The sequence below is a fragment of the Cebus imitator genome, unplaced genomic scaffold, assembly GCF_001604975.1.
Source record: "Cebus imitator isolate Cc_AM_T3 unplaced genomic scaffold, Cebus_imitator-1.0 Scaffold39, whole genome shotgun sequence".
Lineage (NCBI taxonomy): Eukaryota > Metazoa > Chordata > Mammalia > Primates > Cebidae > Cebus > Cebus imitator.
Window position 1 is genome coordinate 8,675,972 of NW_016107354.1, and position 21,484 is coordinate 8,697,455.

Here is a 21,484-nt window from a genome sequence, read left to right on the forward strand (position 1 = left end):
CTCTTGGTGAAAAAGTAGCAAATAATTTTGAGACTATGTTGTAAAAATTACCACACATGTATCCCTATGTCTGTTAGATAATTTTCATAATATCTTGTTACGCTTTGCTCTTCTGTGGAGGACAGTCAGCTAGTTATATGTCTTTTTCTTGGTTTCCCCGTTTAATTTTTTTTTTCCCTGTGTATCTTAAACAACAACAACAACAAAACATGTTACCCTGGTATCTTGAGGCAGTTGTAGACTGGAATCCTAGGAAGAGTAGAGGAAGTAAAATGGAATAGAATCATAGAAAACTTGGAGCTGGAAGGCTTTTCAGTGAATTACCTGGTTCAGAGATTCTTAAACTGGCATATGGGATAAGCTTCAGGGCAATAGTGAATACCTTGAAATTAGTGAACATCTTGAAAAGTTAGTTTGTATGTGCAGTTGTGCATTTCTCTTAAGTAGAGAGGACTTAATTTTGGTAAAAATTTTCAGAAAGGGCCACAACGTTAGGAAGTTTCGAGAACCATTTATCTAGTGTAACCCTTTAACTTTTTCCATGAATTCAAGACTCAAAAATAATAACTTATTTTCCAAAGATTTATAGCAAGTTAGCAGAGCCCTGTGTCAGGGCTCCTGTTGAGTGCATTTTCATTGCTACTCAGGTGATCCAGTCTTAATATGATCTTGTTTGATTGTTTGCTGCCTCTTGGAGTTCACCCACTCTTTAGTCCAAGGTCTGAGGAGTCGTCTGTATTTTATTCTGTTCAGGAAATGAGGAAGGGACTATGTCCCTAACCAGAATATAAATTCCTTGAAAACCAGGGACCTTGTCTGTTGTTCATTGCCATGTTGCTGTGTCTACCATAGTGCCCAGCACATAGTAGGCATTCAGTAAATTTCTAGAATGAATAAATTCTAGAAGGAATTGTGTCTTATTCATCTTTTATCCCTGATTACCTACTTTTGTGATTTGTATAGGTCTTCTTTTTATTTCCCTGAATGGATGATTAATGAAAACTCTTGGGAGTTGGCTGGGATCGTGAGAATTTGCCTCTGTTCTGTTACCTTAATACTGTAGGCAACCATGTAGCAGTTAAGCATCTTTATCCATATAGCATGTTTGTTCATGCAGTAAAGTCTTTACCAGTACACAAGTCAGTAGTGACTATTGTAACAGCTCCACTTAGGACCATGCAACATGAGACCTAGAAGGAGCTTTATGGGTATGTTGATCTGTCCCTTTCATTTTACAAATGTAGAAATGAGCCAAAAATTGAGTAGATGGTTCGCCACTAACATACAGCCAATGTGGCAGTACTAGGAATCTGGTTGTTTGGCCCGTGGCATCAATGCAAGCAGGAGAGATTAGACTGAGAGAATACTGTGGAAGCAGGGACTCGATGTGTCTTCTTCCCTATCTTTTGAGACTGAGGGTTACCTGTCTTCTTCTCTGCCATGTCCTTGCCCTCTTTTCCTGACCTTGCTTTACAGAAAACTTCACACTGAAAATAAATATTTCAGCACTCTTCTGTTTGAACATGGGGATGGGAGCTGGTTGCCAATTTCATATTGTCATGGGTCATGTTATTGTAAGATTTGACAACATATTTCTAAATTATATTCATTAACTCATAGCTCAGTATATGCCCATGGCAAGATGTGAATTAAAGATAGAGGTTATAAGTCTGCCTCAATTTAGCCTTTTGACAATTTTGAATTTTTTCAGAGGGGGTACTGACATGTCAGATTGGATTAGATCATCTTTGTTTATACTTCATGTGTTTGCTGGAATTCCTAAGCTGCTTTTTTCTTATTTGCTTGTGCTTATTATTATTACCTCAATTCATAGATTCTTTGCAGAAATCAGCGTAAGCTACTTGCTCATTTTGGGAGAGGTAATTTAATTAAAATTTGACAATATAATTTGAAAATAAATCTAATGAATATTGTAATATGTTGAAGGTACTACTGTCAACTCTCTGGTTGTGGAAGGTTTCTTTACCCACAGGTTACCTTGAAAAGAGAGTATAAGGAGTGACCTGATTACATACCGATAAATGAGACTGCTGTGGTTAAAAATTAGTAAAACTTTCCTGCCAGCAGGGGTATGCTAACAAGAAAAAATAAAATTGGTAAAGCTTTAAAAACTCAAATTTGTAAATTTTATTTTTCGTTTTTAAGTAAAAAGATGAAAAGTTATTATAATAGAAACTTTAACATTTTCTCATATTACCTAGTGGGTTACTACATGTATGGCCTTGAGTGCACTTTCCTTACTTTGTAGATGATTGACTTCAAACACAGGCTGTGAAGACAAATAGTCATTTTTAGGTTTTACTTTGATCTAGATTTGGGTAAACAATCATGACATGAACAGAAGATATCTCCTGTTTTCTAGTTTCTTATTGCCATTTAATCATATATAATCACATATTGCCTTCTATTATTATTTTACTTTGTCTCTGACATATCTCCCTTATTAGACTTAAATTCCTGGAGAATAGACACCCTTGTCTTCTATGCCCTTAACATAATTGTACATCATAAATATACAGAAATTAATTGTCGACTAAACAAATGCTCTTAATTGTGGATATTCTTCATACTGAAATATGTAAACCTCTTCAACTTTATACATGACAAATAAAGCTGATGTCCTTAATGCCTTAACACAGTATAAGAAGCCACAAATCTGTATCTATTGAATGAGTCAATTTTCCGTGATGAAAAATCTGTACATAAACAAAGAGTCAGGGCCGGGTGTGGTGGCTCATGCCTGTAACCCCTGTGCTTTGGGAGGCCAAGGTGGAAGGATAACTTGAGGTCAGGAGGTTAAGACCAGTCTGGGCAACATAATGAGATCTGTCTATAGAAAAATAAAAAAATCAGCAGGGTGTGTGGCGGCACTTGCCTGTAGTCCTAGTTTCTAGGGTGGGTCAGGCGGGAGGATCTCTTAAGCCCAGGAAATTAGACTTTAGTGAGCTTTGATGGTGCTACTGCACTCCAGCCTGGGCGACAGAGTAACACTCCATCTCAAAAACAAAACAACAAACAATAAAGGGTTGATTTTTCTAACCTACAAAGAGAAACAGATATGTGCAATTTACTGGAAATACAAGTAGACTATGAAAAGGCAATCCACAAAAGAGAAAATATGGAGAGCCAATATACCTGACAACAACAAAACAAAACACTCAGACTCATCAGCAACTAGGGGAGTACAAATGAAAAACAGGATGCCATTTTTTAGCCATCAGATCGTCAAGGTTGTAAAAAGATTGATAATATCCAGTTTTGGGAAAGTTTGTAGAGAGAAAGAACATGTATATACTTTGTTGTTGGGACTGTGAATTGGGGAGAGTATTTGGTCATTAAAATGCACATTTTTTGACTCAGTTGTCATACTTTGGGGAATCAATCCTATAATTCCTATAATAGAATTAGAATACGCAATGTGTTGATTGGATTGTTTATAGACGTGAAAGACTGAAATCAACCTGTGTCTCTAACCGAAGGGGAATTTTTGAATGAATTATGCTAGATCTGTATACAATGGAATAATAGTCAAATATTACTGAACTGTAGGACTGTACATACTATATTGTTAGGTGAGAAAAGCAAGTTGAGGAATAATGTATATAATGTGATCGTATTCTTTGTTCAGTAAGTATGAGAAAATGATTAAAAATATGTGTATATGTATGTATACAGCACAATATTATATACATTAAAATATATGTACATAATGAGGGAGGATGCACCCAACTGTTATAATGGTTTTCTCTGGTGGTACGGTATTGGAAAGAGTCTAGATTGTTAATCCCGTATTCACTTCTGTATTGCTAGATCTTTAAAATTAAGATGTGTCATTCTATAGTTTTAAAATTCTAGTAAAAATTTATTTTATATAAAAATACACTGATTTTTTTGTAAATCTTAGCTGTACTTTTTATTACATCTTTTACTTATTGTCATTCTAGAAATTTTGAGTGTATTTCAGCTCTTTTCCTGGACCCTTTGCCTTCTTCATGAAAAGAATCCTAATGTTTTTATTTACATTTTAATCTAACTATTACATGTTTATTTTTAGCTGTGTGTGATTCTGTGTGTTGGGGGTAATTGATTTTTTTACCAGATAAATCAGAATTTACCTAGTCAGGAAAGCAGGTGGACTGAAGAAGAAAAAGATTGGAATTTAAAAACCACCAAATCAGTAGCTGATTTACCTTTTTTCTCTCTGGTTTGCCCCTAGCTTGTCTTGATCCCTGGAAATAAGCATCAGTGCAGACAGCAAGTGCTTCATGAGACGCTATCTAGTTAAGGCTCAAGGAGCCACAAAGGGATTTCCTGGCAACACAGATACCAGAAATGCTGAAGGAGAACTTTCTTCTCCGAACAGAGGAATTGTGACCCCAAGACAGTAGTTTTTAAATGTGACACGAAAAGTATGATCCATAAAATAACAAATTGGTAAATTTGACTTTTTTAAAATTACAAACTTCTGCTCTATGAAACAGACTTTTAAGAGATGGGAAGATAAGCTACAGATCAGGAGAAAATATCTGCAAATCACGTATTTGACAAAAGACTTGTATCTAGAATATGTAATATAAAGAACTCTCAAAACTTAACAGTACGAAAACAAACAGCTCAATTAAAAATGGACAAAAGACTTGGACACTTCACCAGAGAAGATATACAGATGGCAAATAAGCACATGAAAAGATGATCAACTTTATTAGCTGTTAAGGATATGTAAATTAAGACCACGTTGAGTTGCCCCTATACATCTATTAGACTCACAATCCCCATGCCAGTGAGAATGCAGAACAATTGTAACTCTCATAGTTGTTAGTGGCAATGCAAGGTGGTATAACCAGTCTGGAAAACAGTTTAGCAGTTTCTCATAAATTTAAATATAGCTAACATATGGCCAAACAATCTTACTCTTAGAGAAATGAAAGCAAGTTCACGCAAGTTTGTCCATGAATATTTTTAGCAGCTCTATTTATAATCGTCAAAAGCTGGAAAACAACCCACGCAGATTGTTTGGATAGATTAACTGGGATGCACCCATATAGTAGGATACTATACAACAATAAAAAGGAATTATTGATAACATGCAACACCATTGTGCTGAGTGAAAGAAGCCCCTCCTAAAAGGTTGTGTACTGTATGATTCCGTTGTATGACATTCTGGGAAAGACAGAATTAATGACAAAGAACAGATCTGTGGTTGCCAGGAGTTGGTTGGGGTTACAGGAGGGTGTGACTACAAAGGATGATGGTGATGGTTACAGGATTCCATACATGTGTTAAAATTCATAGAGCTGTATACCAAAGTTAATTTTACTGTAAATTAACTTTTTAAAAACAGTACCCCTTCAGTATAACCCCTGAGGGGTTATGGACTCATTTAAGTAAAACTGAAAAATTTAAAACTTTCTTTTAAAAACTTTGTTTTAGGTTTGGGGGTACATGTGAGGGTTTGTTATATAGGCAAACTTATGTCATGGAGGTTTGTTATGTAGATTATTTCATTACCCAGGTATTAAGCCTAGTACCCACTTGTTATTTTTTCTGCTCCTCTCCCTCCTCCTACCCTCCACTCTCAAGTATACTGTAGTGTCTGTTGTTCCCTTTTTTTTTTTTTTTTTTTTTTTTTTTTTTTTTTTTTTTTGAGATGGAGTCTTGCTCTGTTACCCAGGCTGGAGTGCAGTGGTGTGATCTTGGCTCACTGCAACCTCTGCCTCCCAGATTCAAGCAATTCTCCTGCCTCAGCCTTCCAAGTAACTGGGACTGCAGACACAAACCACCACTGGCTAATTTTTTTTTTTTTTTTGTGATGGGGTATCACTATATTGACAAGGCTGTTTTTAATCTCCCATTCTCAGGTGATTCGCCCGCCTTGTCCTCCAAATTTTTTTTATTTTAGGCGTGAGCCACCACACCCAGCCTGTTGTTCCCTTCTTTGTGTTCATGAGTTGTCATCATTTAGCTCCCACTTATAAGTGAGAACATGCCGTATTTGGTTTTGTTTCTGCATTAGTTTCCTAAGGATAATAGCCTCCAGCTCCATTCGTGTTTCTGCAAAAGACACGATCTCATACTTTTTTGTGGCCGCATAGTAATGAATGGTATATATGTACTACATTTTCTTTACCCAGTTTGTCAGTGATGGACATTTAGGTTGATTCCATGCCTTTGCTATTGTGAATAGTGCTACAGTGAACATTCACATACATGTGTCTTTATGGTAAAATGATTCATAGTCCTCTGGGTATATACCCAGTAATGGGATTGCTGGGTTGAATTGCTGGTAGTTCTTGCTTTTAGCTCTTTGAGGAATTGTCGTACTGCTTTCCACAATGGTTGAACTAATTTACACTCCCACCTACAGTGTATAAGCATTCCTTTGTCTCTGTAACCTTGTCAGCATCTCTTATATTTTGACTTTTTAATAGCATTCTGACTAGTGTGAAATGGTATCTCATTGTGGTTTTGATTAGCATTTCTCTAATGATCAGTGATGTTAAGCTTTTTTTTTCATGTGCTTGGTGGCTGCATTTATGTCTTCTGTTGAAAAGCGTCTGTTCATGTTCTTTACCTACTTTTTAATGGGGTTTGTTTTTCTCTTGTAAATTTAAGTTCTTTACAGATGCTGGATATTAGACCTTTGTTGGATGCATAGTTTGCAAACATTGTCTCCCATTTTGTAGGATGTCTGTTTACTCTGTTGATAGTTTCTTTTGCTGTGCAGAAGTTCTTTAGTTTAATTAGATCCCACTTATCAATTTTTGGTTTTGTTACAATTGCTTTTGGTGTTTTTGTTATGAAATTTTTGCCCATTCCTGTGTCCAGGGTGGCATGTTCTAGGTTTTCTCCTAGGGTTTTTATAGTTTTGGGTTTTATATTTAAGTCTTTGACCCATCTTGAGTTGATTTTTGTGTATGGTGTAAGGAAGGGGTCCAGCTTTGATTTTCTGCAAATGGCTAGCCAATAATCCCAGCACCATTTATTGAATAAGGAGTCTTTTCCCCATTGCTTGTTTTTATCGGCTTTGTCAAAGATCGGATGGTCATAGGTGTGTGGCCTTGTTTCTAGGCTTCCTATTCTATTCCATCGGTCTATGTGCCTGTTTTTTTTTTACCAGTATCATGCTGTTTTGGTTACTATAACACTGTAGTATCATTTGAAGTCAGATAATGTGATTCCTACTGCTTTGTTCTTTTTTTCTTAGGATTGCCTTGACTATTCTTATTTGGCTCTTATTTGGTTCCATATAAATTTTAAAATAGCTCTTTCCTAGTTCTTTGAAGAATGTCTTTGGTAATTTGATAGGGATAACATTGAATCTGTAATTTGCTTTGGGCAGTATGGCCATTTTCATGATACTGAGTCTTTCTATCTGTGAGCATGGGATGTCTTTTCATTTGCTTGTGTCTTCTCTGATTTCTTTGAGCAGCGTTTTGTAATTCTTATTGTAGAAGTCTTTCACCTCCCTGGTTAGCTGTATTCCTAGGTATTTTATTCTTCCTATGGCAGTTGTGAATGGGATTGCCTTCCTGATTTGGTTCTCGGCTTGATAATTGTTGTATAGGAATGCCAGTGATTTTTGTACATTGATTTTGTATCCTGAAACTTTGCTGAAGTTGTTTGTCAGCTGAAGGAGCTTTTGGGTCAAGACCATGGGGTTTTCTAGATATAGAATCGTGTCATCTGTGAACAGGAATAGTTTGACTTCCTCTCTTCTTCCTATTTGGATGCCCTTTATTTCTCTTGCCTGATTGCTCTGGACAGGACTGCCAATACTGTGTTGAATAGAAGTGGTGAGAGCAGGCATCCTTGTCTTGTAAAAACTTTCTTCAAAATTAAAAATTCCTAAAAGAATTTTAAAAACTGTCTTATAAAAATGAAATTTAAGAAACTTTCATTCTTAAACTTTTTGGAACTCTTAAGAGAATTGACTTTGACACATTATATCAAATGTCTTCAATTTTTAAATTCTTAATTGTGTATTTATCCTTAGAGAGTGATTTTCTTTTTTAAACTGAAAAGTTCACAGAAATAGGTTTGATGATAAGGTAGGTGAAAGCTAGATAACTTTATTTATGGTAAAAAGCAGGATGAGATTATAAAATAATCCATCGTTCATTTATAGGAATTTTCTAGGTACAGTCATAGCATCTCATAATGTTTTGATCAGTGTCAGACCACACATACGACATTGGTCAGAGCAATGGTTTACACCATATGGCCCAAGTCTGTAATAGGATATATTGTTTAGGTTTGTGTAAGTACACATTGTGATGTTTGAACAACAATGAAATAGCCTAATGATATGTTTCTCAGAATGTATCCTCATTGATAATGAAAGCATGGCTATATTTGATGTGACCCTCCCACTGAACACATCAAAAACTGCAGGGTACAGTATAAAGCATTTAAAGTATTTTATGTTTTTGATGCTAGAGTAAAAATTTTTTAAAAGATTTCTTAGGATTTTCTATGCATATGGTCATGTTTTGGCAAGTAAAAATGGATTTACTTCTTTTCTAATCTGTATGCATTTTTATTCTTTTTTCTACTCTATTATGCTCTCTGGTACTTTAGTACAGTGTTAATTAGAAGTGGAGATAATGGGCATCCTTGCTTTGCTTCCAGTCTTGGTGTAAAAATGGTCTTGCACCATTCAGTGTGATGGTAGCTGTAGATTTCTTGTAAGTGTTCTTTATCAAATTGAGGAGGTTCTCTTCTTTCACTTGTGTTGAAAGATTTTATCAAATTTTATCATATGCTTTGCATAAAGAATTTTCATATGAAGAATTTTGACAAATGCTTTATGATAATTATATATTTTTTACTTTATTCTGTTAATATGAATATTCATCTTATGGTGGATTGCATTGATTTATTTTGAAATGTTTAAGCTGAGTTGTGATGTATAGTCTCTTTTTTATGTATTACTGGATTCATCTTACCTAACATTTTGTTTAGGATTTTTGTATCTGTGTTCATGAGGGATACTGGGCCTGTGTTTTTCTTTACTTGTAATGTCTTTGTTGGTTTTGGTATGGAGTGATGCCGCTTCATAAAATGAGCTGGGAAGGATTCTCTCTTCTGTTTTCTGAAGAGGTTAATATTATTTCTTCCTTAGATATTTGATAGGGTTAACCAGTTAAGTTATATGGACCTAGAATTTTTTATGAGAAAGGTTTTCATTATGAATCAAATTTATTTAATAGATATTATGTTATTTATTACTTTTAACATCCATAATGTGTGTCTTTTGAGGCATTTGTTTATTTCACTTAAGTTGCCCTTTTATTGGCATAGAGTTGTCAAAATATTCCCTTATTATCCTTTCAGAATTTGTAGGCTCTTGTAGTAATGTCTCTTTTTAAAATCTGATACTTGTCATTGATATCTTTTCATTTTTCTTGATCCATTTGATCACAGTTTTATCACTTTTATTGATTTATTCTTTCCAGAGAACCAGATTTTGGCTTCAGTGATTTTCTATATTGTTTCTGTTTTATAGTTCATGAATTCCTTCTATTTTTATATTCTTCCCATGTATCTACTTCGAGTTTAATTTTCCTTCTCTAGATTATTAAGGTGAAAGCTTAGATAATTTACTCTGGGCTCTTTTTTTCCTAATATAAGCATTTAAAGCTAAAATTCCCTGTAAACACTGCTTAGGCTGCATACTAAGCTCTTTTTTTTAAAATTCTTTTTTAAAAAAATTTATTTATTATACTTTAGGTTCTGGGGTACATGTGAGGTACATGCAGGTTTGTTACATAGGTATACACGTGCCATAGTGGTTTGCTGCATCCATCACCCATTGTATACATTCGGTATTTTTCCTGATGCTATCCCTCCCCAAACCCCCCTGCCCCACTCTGCTGTTCCTCCTCTAGCCCCCCACCCCCTGACAGACCCTGGTGTGTGATGTTCCCCTCCCTGTGTCCACGTGTTCTCATTTGGTCAACACCCACTTATGAGTGAGAACATGTGTTTAATTTTCTGTTCTTGTGTCATTTGACCCAGCAACCCCATTACTAAGCTCTTTAAAACTGTTTGCTATTGTCTTCTGGCTTGCATTGTGTGTGATGAGAAGTCTTAATGCATTCTTATCTTTGCTTCTTTGAACATATGAGTCTGTTTTTTTGAGACATTATTTCTTTATTATTGGTTTTTAGTGATTTGATTATGATATGTCTTGGGTGTAGGATTTGGGGGGCTTATCCTACTTGGGATCAATTGAACTTCTAGTTATTGTGAGTTTATAATTTTTACCATATTTGGAAGATTTTTGACTATTATCTCTTCAAATATTAAAAAATTTTTCCCTTCTGGAACTCCAGTTATACATCTTCAGCCATTTTCTCTCTGTGCTACATTTTGGATACTTTCCACTGTGGTTTCTTCAAAGTAAATAGTCTTTTCTTCTATACCGTTTAATCTGCTGTCAGTCTCATCTGTTGTAATTTGTACTTTACAGATTGATTTTTTGTGTGTGTGACAGCCTCACTCTTGCCCAGGCTGAAGTGCAGTGGCATGATCTTGGCTCACTGCAACCTCTGCCTCCAGGGTTCAAGCGATTCTCCTGCCTCAGTCTCCCAAGTAGCTGAGATTGCAGGTATGCGCCACCATACCCAGCTAATTATTGTATTTTTAGCAGAGATGGGGTTTTGCCATATTGGCCAGGTCGGTCTTGAACTCCTTACCTCAGGCGATCTGCCTGCCTCAGACTCCCAAAGTGCTGGGATTACAGGGAGATTGATTTTTATCTGCAGATATTCTAAACAGATCTTTTGTCACATCTTCAATTTCTTTGCTCATGTTAATATTTTCTTTTAAATACTAATACATACTTAACTGTTTTAATGTCTTTTTTCAGCTAATTTTGTTATCTTTATAGCTTCCAGGTCTGGTTCTTTTATTCTGGCTGTAGGTCACATTTTTCTTGCTTCTTGGCATGCTTAGTGTGTTTTTATTTGATAGTGGACTTTGTGAATGCATATTGATGAGTATCTGGTATTTGTTGCCTCTCTTCAGAGAGTATTGGATATTGTTTTGGCAGGCAGTAAAGTTAATATTGCTCAGTTTGAGTCCTTTGAAGTCTGATTTTAGGCTTCTCTAGAGTGGTTCTGGGGTAGCTTTTATTCCAGATACAGTTTGGCCCTACACTTCTAAGGTATGGCCCTCAGATATTTCCACTGAGTAACCCAAGGGATCATCAAAGACTCTCCACTTTGGCTGATCAGAGTTTGAACATCTTCCTGCTGTGTATAAACTCCAGTAATTGTTCAGCTTTCAAATTCCCAGTCATTTTTTGCCTCTCCTTGTCAAGTTTCACTCTATACATTGCTTGCCCTAGTATTCTGCAAAGACTCAATGGGTCTCCTATACAGATTTTTTGGAGCCCCTTTTTTTCTGGTTGGCTCACTTCTTTTTCAAAATGTCCCCATAACTGCCAGCCATCTCAGCCTCTCTGATCTCAAATTTCTATCTCCTCAATTTAGCAAGGCTGCTGGGCTCTAAAATACAGTGTTTTCCTCTCGGTGCCCATGATTGCGAAATTTCTGGGATGATAGTGGGGCTAACCTTGTTTTTTTTTTCTCTCCTCATATCTTGGCATTCACAGTTTTACTGTTCCCGTTGTGTAAAGTCTGAATACAGTTTACTTCATATATTTTGTTCACTTTTCTAGATTTCTTTATTATAGCAAGAAAGCCAGAGGTTAAGTCCAATCCTTGCTATCCCATCATGCACAGAAGTAGAAGGCTCTACTTATTTTTAACTAACATATGGCCAAGAAAGACTATCCAGAATGTATAAGGGCTACCATTCAAGAAGAAGACAGAAACCCAGTATAAAGACAAAAATGGACAAATTGCTTAAACATGTACTTTATAAAAGAAGAACTCAAAATGACCAATAAACATGAAGAAATATCTAACTTGACAATTCTAGGGAAATACAAATTATTATCACTACAGGATATGTTTACATATTCATCAGATTGGCAAAAGTTGAGTCTGATGATACCAAGTGTTGGTAAGGATTAGAGCAACAGAAACACTCATCCCCTGCAGCAACGGAAACACTCATCCCTAGCAGGGGGAAGTTTAACTGCTACAACCATTTTGAAGATGAGTTAAACATATCTTCAAAGCCAACGGTTCCACTTCTAGATATATGCTTTTGAGAATTGTTTACATATATATGCCTAGAGACATGTACGAGAATGCCCAGAGCAATATATTTTTTATAATAGCCCCAAACGGGGAACAATTCATATATCTAGCCATAGTAAAATAGAGAAATTAATCATTGTATGTTACTGTGTTGGCGTGTTACACAGCAATGAAAATGAACCTGTTGTAGCTTTCACAACAACATGGATGAAGCTTCTAAGTCTAATGTTAACCAAAACAAATGATAATGAATACATATGATAGATTCCATTTTTATAAAGATTAAAAAATGTAAAGCCAAACTGTACTTTTTAGGGTTGCATACATTAGAGATAAAACTATAAAGGAAAGCAAAACATTATAACTGAAGTCAGGAAACTGTTTCTTTAGTGTGGGGATGTGATGGAGAATAGCACGTGTTCAGGCAGTCTTTTAAGGTGCTGGGTCAGTCAATATCTTGACTTAAGTAATGGTTTCATGGAGGTTCATTTTGTATTTATTCTTTACTATTTACAAAAGAAGAAGTCCATATATATACATATATGTTTTACATACTTTATATAATAAATGATAATATTTTCAGAGTTTAAAAATACGAGTCTCTTTTACATGGCTCTGAGGACAGTTTCAGAAAGGAAATTCTGAAAACATTCAAGGTAATGCTATTGGAATAACTAATAGTCTCTCGAGGAGACTATTTTGAGGATGTAATTTCTGATACATTTATTTAAAAATCAGCTTTTTAAAAATTGTAAATAGGTAACTAAATTTGCTTATTAAGGATTAATTCAGGTTAGATGTGGTGGCTTACACCTGTAATCCTGGCACTTTGGGAAGCAGAAGCAAGAGTATTGCTTGAGGCCAGGAGTTCAAGACAGTCTGGGCAGCATAGTGAGACCTTGTCTCTACAAAAATAAAAACTAAAAAATTAGCTGGGTATGCCAAAGAATTATAAATCATTCTATTATAAAGACACATGCACACATATGTTTATTGCAGCACTATTCACAATAGCAAAGACTTGGAACCAACTCACATGCTTATGAATGATAGACTGGATAAAGAAAATGTGGCACATATGCACCACAGAATACTGTGCAGCCATAAAAAAGAATGAGTTCATGTCCTTTGCAGGGATATGGATGAAGCTGGAAACTATCACTTTCAGCAAACTAACACAGGAACAGAAAACCAAACACCACATGTTCTCACTCGGGAGCTGAACAATGAGAACATATGAACACAGGGAGGGGAACCTCACATACCGGGGCTTGTTGGGGGTGGGGGGCAAGGGGAGGAATAGCTTAAGAGAAATACGTAATGTAGATGACGGGTTGATGGGTGCAGCAAACCACCATGGCACATGTATACCTATGTAACCTGCACATTCTGCACATGTATCCCAGAACTTAAAGTATAGTAAAAAAAAATTAAAAGCTGTGCACAGTGGCTCACACTTTTAATCCCAGCACTTTGGGAGGCCAAGGCAGGCGGATCATGAGGTCAGGAGTTTGAGACCAGCCTGGCCAACACAGTGAAACCCCATCTCTACTAAAAATACAAAACTTAGCTGGGTATGGTTGTGGGCGCCTGTAATCCCGGCTACTCGAGAGGCTGAGGCAGGAGAATCGCTTGAACCCAGGAGGCAGGGGTTGCAGTGAGCCGAGATCATGCCACTGTGTTCCAGCATGGGTGGTAGAGCTAGATTCCATCCAAAAAAAAAAAAAATTAGCTGGGCATGGTGGCATGTGCCTGTAGTACCAGCTACTCAGGAGGCTGAGGCAGGAGGATTGCTTGAGCCCAGGAATTGGAGGCTGCAGTGAGCTATGCTCACACTGCTGTACTCCAGCCTGAGCAAGACCCACTTCCCAATAAATAAATACATTTTTAAAAGATGTAGTGATTCAGGGAGGTTTCTCTTTAAGGTATCATTTCTTTAGAGAATGCAATATAGTATGTTTTATTAAAGTTGAGTACTTTAACATGAATCTATTTCTACTTGGAAATCTGAAGAGCCTATGAGATTAGAAGATTAGTTTTTATGTAAATCCGTAGTCAAAGATATCAGTGATCAGGGTCACACTGTAGAGTCTTTTTAAAATGTATTTAGAATATATGCAAATAATAGGTACATTTGATATATTTGTTCTTTTAGGAAACAAACTTTGAGCATCCCACATCTTTAGCTGAAGGAGTCCTTTTCTCAAATAAAACTAAGTATTTGGGGGATATTAAAGTGAATCTCATTTGTGCTAAAGATTTTAACCCCCTCTGCCTGCCTGATTGTTCACCAAATATTTTGCCAAAGTTGTCAACCAGTGTCAAAATTACTAATCTAAGTTGATTACCTACCCATCTGCCCTAGAGGTGATAATGAATCCAAAAGGCCATAGTAATGGAAAGGAGAAATAAAATACATTCATAATCCACAGAATGGGTAATTGATCTCAGATTTTTGTGGACTTTTTTTGTTTTTTTGGTTGTTTTTTAAAAAATATTAGTGAATACTGGTTTTCTGCTAAGGTCTAAGCTCAGCATTAGAGATTAGAAATACTCTACTAGTTTGAATGACAAATCTAAGATAATTGTTTGAAGAAAAATTTTTTGGCTTGCCATTTGCTGCTGCTTCTAATGGGTGATCTGAATGTAACATTTGATGATTCAGCTAATGGGAATAGTCGTTGGCAATCATACTTTTTACTCTCACCAAATTCTGCAGTCACTTCTTTATTAGTTACCTATTACTGCATAACAAATTACCACACATTTAGTAGGTTAAAACAACATGTACTTATTATTAGCACTGTGCTTTAACCAACTGAGCTACCAGGCCACCAATGTGACACTTATTTATTATCCTGTAGTTTCTGTTTGTCAGGAGTCTAGGCATGGCTTAGTTGGATTGTCTGTCCAGGGTCTCATGCAGTTGACATCAAGGCTGAGCTTGGGGTCCTCTTTCAAGTTCACGTGGTTATTAGCAGAATTCGGTTTCTTGCAGTTGTATGATCAAAGTCTGATTTTCTTACTGGTTGTCAGTGGGGACTGCTTTTATTCCTGAAGACTGCCCACAGTTCCTTGACAAATGTGGCCCTCTCACAGGCCCTCTCATATCATGGCAGCTTACTTTTTCAAGGCCAGCAGAAGAATCTCTGGCTTTAGTTGGCTAAGACAGAGTCTTATTTAACATAATCATGGGAGTAATTGTCTCGTCACCTTTGCCATATTCCATTGCCTAGAAACAAGTCACAAGTTCTGCCTGTGTTCAAGAGGAAGACAACCTGATTAATTGGTGGGTTGGGGGATATTCTTAGGGTATGTCCACCACATAGAGGCCTGGCAAACCTCCTACCAAGTCAGTAGAAATGGTTCTTTACCCACTACAAGTAAAAAGGTCCATCTGTGCCTTTTTAGATGACCTTTGTTTTATGAACAAAATATGTAATTTGGATTTTTGTAATAGTATCTTTTCTAGTGAACAGAATTAACGTAAAGAAAATCTTCCTTAGGATACACGTTTTTTGTTTTTTTTTTGAGACGGAGTCTCACTGTTACCTAGGCTGGAATGCAGTGACGTGATCTCAGCTCACTGCAACCTGTGCCTCCTGGGTTCAAGTGATTCTCAGGATACACTTCTAAGACTCAAAAATATCTAAGTTATTAATGTAGGTATTGTTGATAGTAGCAAATGCTTCATTTTATAATTGAATGTGACATTAATTCTCTCATGCTTTGTCAAATGACTCTTACTCTTCAGTGCAGGAATCACAGCCATGGCCCCCACCCTCCAGGATTTGGTCGATATGGCATCTGTGCACATGAAAACAAAGAACTTGCCAATGCAAGAGAAGCTCTTCCTCTTATAGAGGACTCTAGTAGCTGTGACATTGTAAAAGCTACTCAGTAAGTCTTCCAGATGCTTTGGTTTATTCTTATGTTTTCTTGAATTAATAGTAATGCATATGCGGTTCATGGCGCTTCATATGTACCTCTCTTACTTTGTAATGGTAGTTCACCCCAGCGCCAAGTATATTTGTCATACCAACACCAGAGTGCTTAGTACAATGTTCCTGAGCTGTTTACATACCAGGCTGTCCCATTAGATTGTAGGCAGCTTCTTAGCAAAAGCATGTCTTCATCTTTGTAGCTCCAGTGCTTTTGCACAGTTCCTTCTTATATGAGGTACCCAGTAAATGTTCTTTGAATGAATGGATGATTTTAAATGACACTAAGCCAAACTCTTTATTTGAAACACAAACCTAAGTCTTTTAAAATATACTACAACCTGAATAGTTAGATGGAATGAAAAATACCGACTTACACATTTATAGATATTTTAAGCATTATTTCTTGAGTACTGTCCATGTGCTTGTTGTGCTGGATTAACTAGAAGACAAACAGTAAGGTAAGGTGGAAATATGTTCTCTGACCACTTGAAACACATTATGTGTTGTTTTGCTTGCACTGGATATGAAGTTCATTTTGAAAGTTTCCCCTTAAGATCTCCATGTGTGGATATTTGCATTAAGTCAATTATTTCCAACATTTTCACCTTCATGGACCTTGTTGATTATTAACATTTATCACACCTCTTGCCATTGAGCATATTTTGAGTATTTTCTCCATCAGACTATATCAAGTAGTAATCCATTTTCGTAGTAATCAAACATAAATCTTCCTAGCAGATTGCCCATCAAATATGAATCATGCCTATCTAATCAGCCTGAGGGGAACTAATATTACCATACTAACTTGATATAATTTCTATCAGAAGCAATGATGTTTGGAGATTAATTAGCCTATTTGGCCTTAATGTAGGCTAATGTATTATCTATGTTAATTAAAAAATATATTGATGATTATTTGAGTATTCTAATTAGCAATTTATATGAACTCTAGAGGCCTTGGGAACCAGTATTTTAGGTGAATATTATTTGATATTGTTTATATTTTATTTATATAAACATAGTAGTATTCTTAAGGTAAATATTTGCTTTAATTAGGATGGAAACATTTAAATCTTTCCCTGTTGCCCATGAAACCCTTATGATAAATGTCAGAAATTAGGCTATTTTTAGAGGGAATCTCAGTAAAAACTTGCATTTTATATCTTTCCCAAAGTTTTCTTTAGATCCTAGACCTTCTCAAGTGGTTGTGGGGAGATCTGTAGGTAGTATTTGGGAAGGGCAAAAGAGAGCTAGGGTGTGTGTGTGTGTGTGTGTGTGTGTGTGTGTGTGTGTTTTCTAAACCAGCAAAATCTTAATGTATATTGTTTCTCAAATAAAGAGAATATTTCTTTTCCAGTGAAATGTTTAAGTTGACACTTAAAAGATAACGAGTATAAATATGTGTGTCATTTTCAAAAATTTACTCTTTTAAAAATGCCAAAAAGACACACACACACACACACACACACACACACACACACACACACACTCTTGCATATGCCTATTTTGGTAAGGCAGAAATTATTCTAATTTACAGTGTGAGAAACAGACCATTCTGCTATTTGGTTTGATTTTTGATCCTTGAGGGCTTGTTGAAACTTTCAGGTATTTCTAAATGGAAGTAAGTTTTAAAGAAAGTGCTAAAGGGTAGGTTGAAACTTCATAAAAATATTGCTAATAGGCTGGGCGCGGTGGCTCACATCTGTAATCCCAGCACTTTGGGAGGCTGAGGCAGGCAGGTTTACCTGAGGTCAGGAGTTTGAGACCAGCCTGGCCAAAATGTCAAAACCCCATTTCTACTAAAAATACAATAATTAGCCAGATGTGGTGGCACATGCCTGTAATCCCAGCTATTCGGGAGGCTGAGGCAGGAGAATCACTTCAACCTGGGAGACAGAGGTTGTGGTGAGCCGAGATCGTGCCACTGCACTCCAGCCTGTGTGACAGAGTGAGACTCCATCTCAAAAACAAAATGAAAAAAGGAATATCACTAATGATTTACCCCTTTATTCTCTACGAAATAACTCTTTTTAATGCTATAATAATTTTTCTATGAAATGCCTTTTTAACATTATACTATTTAACTGATTGAGTAATAGTTAAATTTCTCCCAAGCCCATTCTTTTCCATTCTTATTACTTCTCTCTTACTTTAGGCTCTCATTGTGTCTTACCTGTGTTTATTGCAATACTCACTAAACTGGTATTTCAGTCTCTGTCCTCACCCTGCTCTAAGCAGCTTCCTTACTGCCTCCAATGTGATCTTTCTTAAAACTCAAAGTCTAAGTGCTTTCCTCTTTAAAACCCTTTATTGGTTTCCCATTGAACTATAGATAAAGTCTAAACTTCATAGTGTAGCACAGAAGGCCCATGTGGTCTTTGCCTATTGCTTCTAACCTCATATCTCATCATCCCCTCTCATGCTTTATGCTTTAGCAATGTTCAATTGCTTTTATGTCTCTGAACATCTATGTAGTTTCATATTTCTGATTTTTAGGCTGATTTTACAGGCTGCTTCCTCTGCCTGAAATGCCTTTTGTCAGCCTATAAAATATAGCTGAGTTTCAGCTCCTTCAGGAAGAGCTAATCATTTTTTCCTCTGCTATACCTATAATCTTTCCATATTTTGTTGCTGAATTTATCCCATTCCAAGTTCGCTTATTCTTTACCCCTTATTGTGAGATTTTTGCATGGGCTTGGTTTGATTCAGGGATAAGATTATTGCCAGGAATCGGCACCAGGTGTTTCTGGCACATAGTGGAGATCAAATGAAACTTATTGAAGAAGGGCAGTGTAAATTTAAAGTTTACTTAAGAAAATCAAGTTAAACTCCAAAGAGATTAATCTGATCAATAAGTAAACCAGGTTTCCTCTTGTTGTTTGACTTTATACTGTGTCCTCTCTGTGCACGTTTTTGTTGATTATTATATTTCTGTGTTGACTGAAAGGTAGTTTGAATGATGAAAGATACAGTAAAATGAAGAAATTTTGACATATGAAATGATTTTAATGATATCAATTATGCTTTTTTTTTTCTTATTTGAGATATGGGATTTTTGAACGATGTAAAGAGTTGGTAGAAGCAGGATATGATGTCAGACAACCAGATAAAGAAAATGTGTCACTTCTTCATTGGGCTGCTATTAACAACAGGCTGGATCTTGTAAAGTAAGATGGGATATATGTGTGTTAATAGTGTGTTTATAATTTTAGACCTTACCTTCATTTATCTTTTTATTTAAGTACAAGTATTGAATCATGTGTAATCCTCTTGTAAAAGAACCCCTGAAACTTTTTCTGCCACACATGGTGGTTATAAAGTTGAAAAGGACCTTAGAGACGATCCCTGGTTGATCCAAAAAGGAAAATTAGAAATAAAGCCAAGGGGCCAATCATAAAGTTTAGGAAGTAAAAGTGAACATTTTTTTAATAAAGGAAAAGCATAACAAACTTTTTCAGAATAGAATAGGAAGTCTCATCTAGTTTAGAAAAAACATTAAAATATTTTACACTATAATACCAGGAAGAATAGACAGGAAATTTAACCTGTTTTAAAAAAATAAATATGGAATATAGTTTTAAGTGGGCATGTATTGGATTGTATAAAATATTTCCCCTTCATAAAGCACTACTGCCTACTCACGGTTTTTTTTAAAACATCTTGACATGTAAAATGTGCATGTGTATGTGAATGTGTATATATTTTGGGTTATAGGATTAGATATTTAAAATCCTTAAAGTTTAAGAAATTTATCAAAGTTTAAAATATTCTAATACACATTAATACTCATAGGCAAACTCCTTTTCTGTGGAAATAAACTGGCATTGTATTTAGATAATATGATGTATGAAGTACAACTTTGAAATAATGAGACTAATTCCTAAAAACGATAGAAGAAAATCTGTTTTGTCCACCTTATAGAGTGCCTCTCCTTTCTGTCCCCCAAATACAGAGCAAAACGCCCAAATGTCTAACTTTGCCAAAAGAATTTTAAGTTAATCTTTACTACTTACTTTTATAATTCATTCCCATATAGTAATTCTAATTTTAAACTGTTGAAAGTGACGTAATTTTACCTTTCTCCTTGCAGTCAAGTAAGAGTATCTGATCGTAAACCTTTTGAATGTAAACCATTTCAAGAGTGCTGTGGTAGTTAGACTATGCAGAGAGTAGTTATGATGTGTTTGATATGTAAGTTACAATGGAATGCTAATTGCAGTAGGAGTAATTACTTACATCCTAAGAATGTTTCATCAGGGATTTGTCTGATTCTGCCGTGTGAATCTTTCAGATTTCTATAGCTCTGGGTGTTTTAGGGAGTATTACTATCATAATTTGTTTTCCAACACATTTATTACTAAGAAAAAATTAGTATTTTCTTTCTCAATATGAAGCTTAAGTTTCAAATCTTATTTTCATTTGTGTCTGCTTTTAACAGGTTTTATATTTCAAAAGGTGCTGTTGTAGATCAGTTGGGTGGAGATTTAAATTCAACTCCTCTTCACTGGGCCATCCGGTAAGGTTTCTTTGAGCACTGAAATTAAATAGCCACATGTGGCTAGTGGTCGCCATATTGAAAATCAGTTATAGACCGTTTGAAAGGCTATCTTTTCTTTTTCTTCCCCTTTATTTAACAAAGTTACAGCTTTAAAGAGTTTGCAGAAAGGATGTGTTTGATATTTAATTCAGGGCTTAACTATGATTATCAACTCAAATATGTGTAGTATACTTTCTTTTTTCTAATTAAAATAAATAATTTTCATACTTAGTAACATAAATAAAAGTAGTAGTTCAGTGAACTGCAAACTCAGTCAGTTCAGGCTTATGACAGATGTCTATTCAGAAACTTACAATTTTATTTCAAATAGGTGAGTTTCCTCTTCAAGTAAGTGTAAAGTATATCTCTCTATCTTAGGGTAAAATGAGTCAACTCTTTTAAAAATTGTTGCAGAGTTAACAAGAAATTTTGAGTAGGTCAACTTAGAACATTTATATTGTGTGGTTTCACTCTCCTCTCTTCTCTGATGTATATTGGCCATTGAAACTAAGTTAATAAGTCTTGAATACTTACCAGTTTCTTTTTTTAATTTAAACTCCATTTTCAGTGGTTGGTAGGGTTGACAGGAATCTGAAACTGAAGTGAGTAATTGCTCATGTGAGGCAAGGGGTTGAATCTTTTCTCCATAGCCAAGAGTTTTGAAGCTCTAGGGTTAACTCATGCCCTTTAGGCTACTAAGGTATAGTACTTTACATGAAAAATGAACCATATTCAAGCATAAGAAAAGCATATGAATATATAATTCCTTTTTTTTTTTTTTTTTTTTTTTTTTTTTTTTTTTTTTTTTTTTT

At 35.6% G+C, this 21,484-nt stretch overlaps 1 protein-coding gene across 4 annotated transcripts in view; it reads left to right on the forward strand.

Moving 5' to 3' along the window:
* ZDHHC13 (zinc finger DHHC-type palmitoyltransferase 13) overlaps positions 1–21,484 on the forward strand; it is a 54,454-nt gene that overhangs the window by 4,987 nt on the left and 27,983 nt on the right. For 2 of the 4 annotated variants that reach the window (XM_017525889.2, XM_017525890.2), the window contains exons 2-4: positions 15,946–16,091; positions 19,180–19,302; positions 20,574–20,651. In XM_017525889.2, coding sequence (XP_017381378.1) covers positions 15,946–16,091; positions 19,180–19,302; positions 20,574–20,651 — 347 coding nt within the window. The remainder of the gene's footprint in view (positions 1–15,945; positions 16,092–19,179; positions 19,303–20,573; positions 20,652–21,484) is intronic. The other 2 variants (XM_017525892.2, XM_017525893.2) reach the window with 2 other exon arrangements.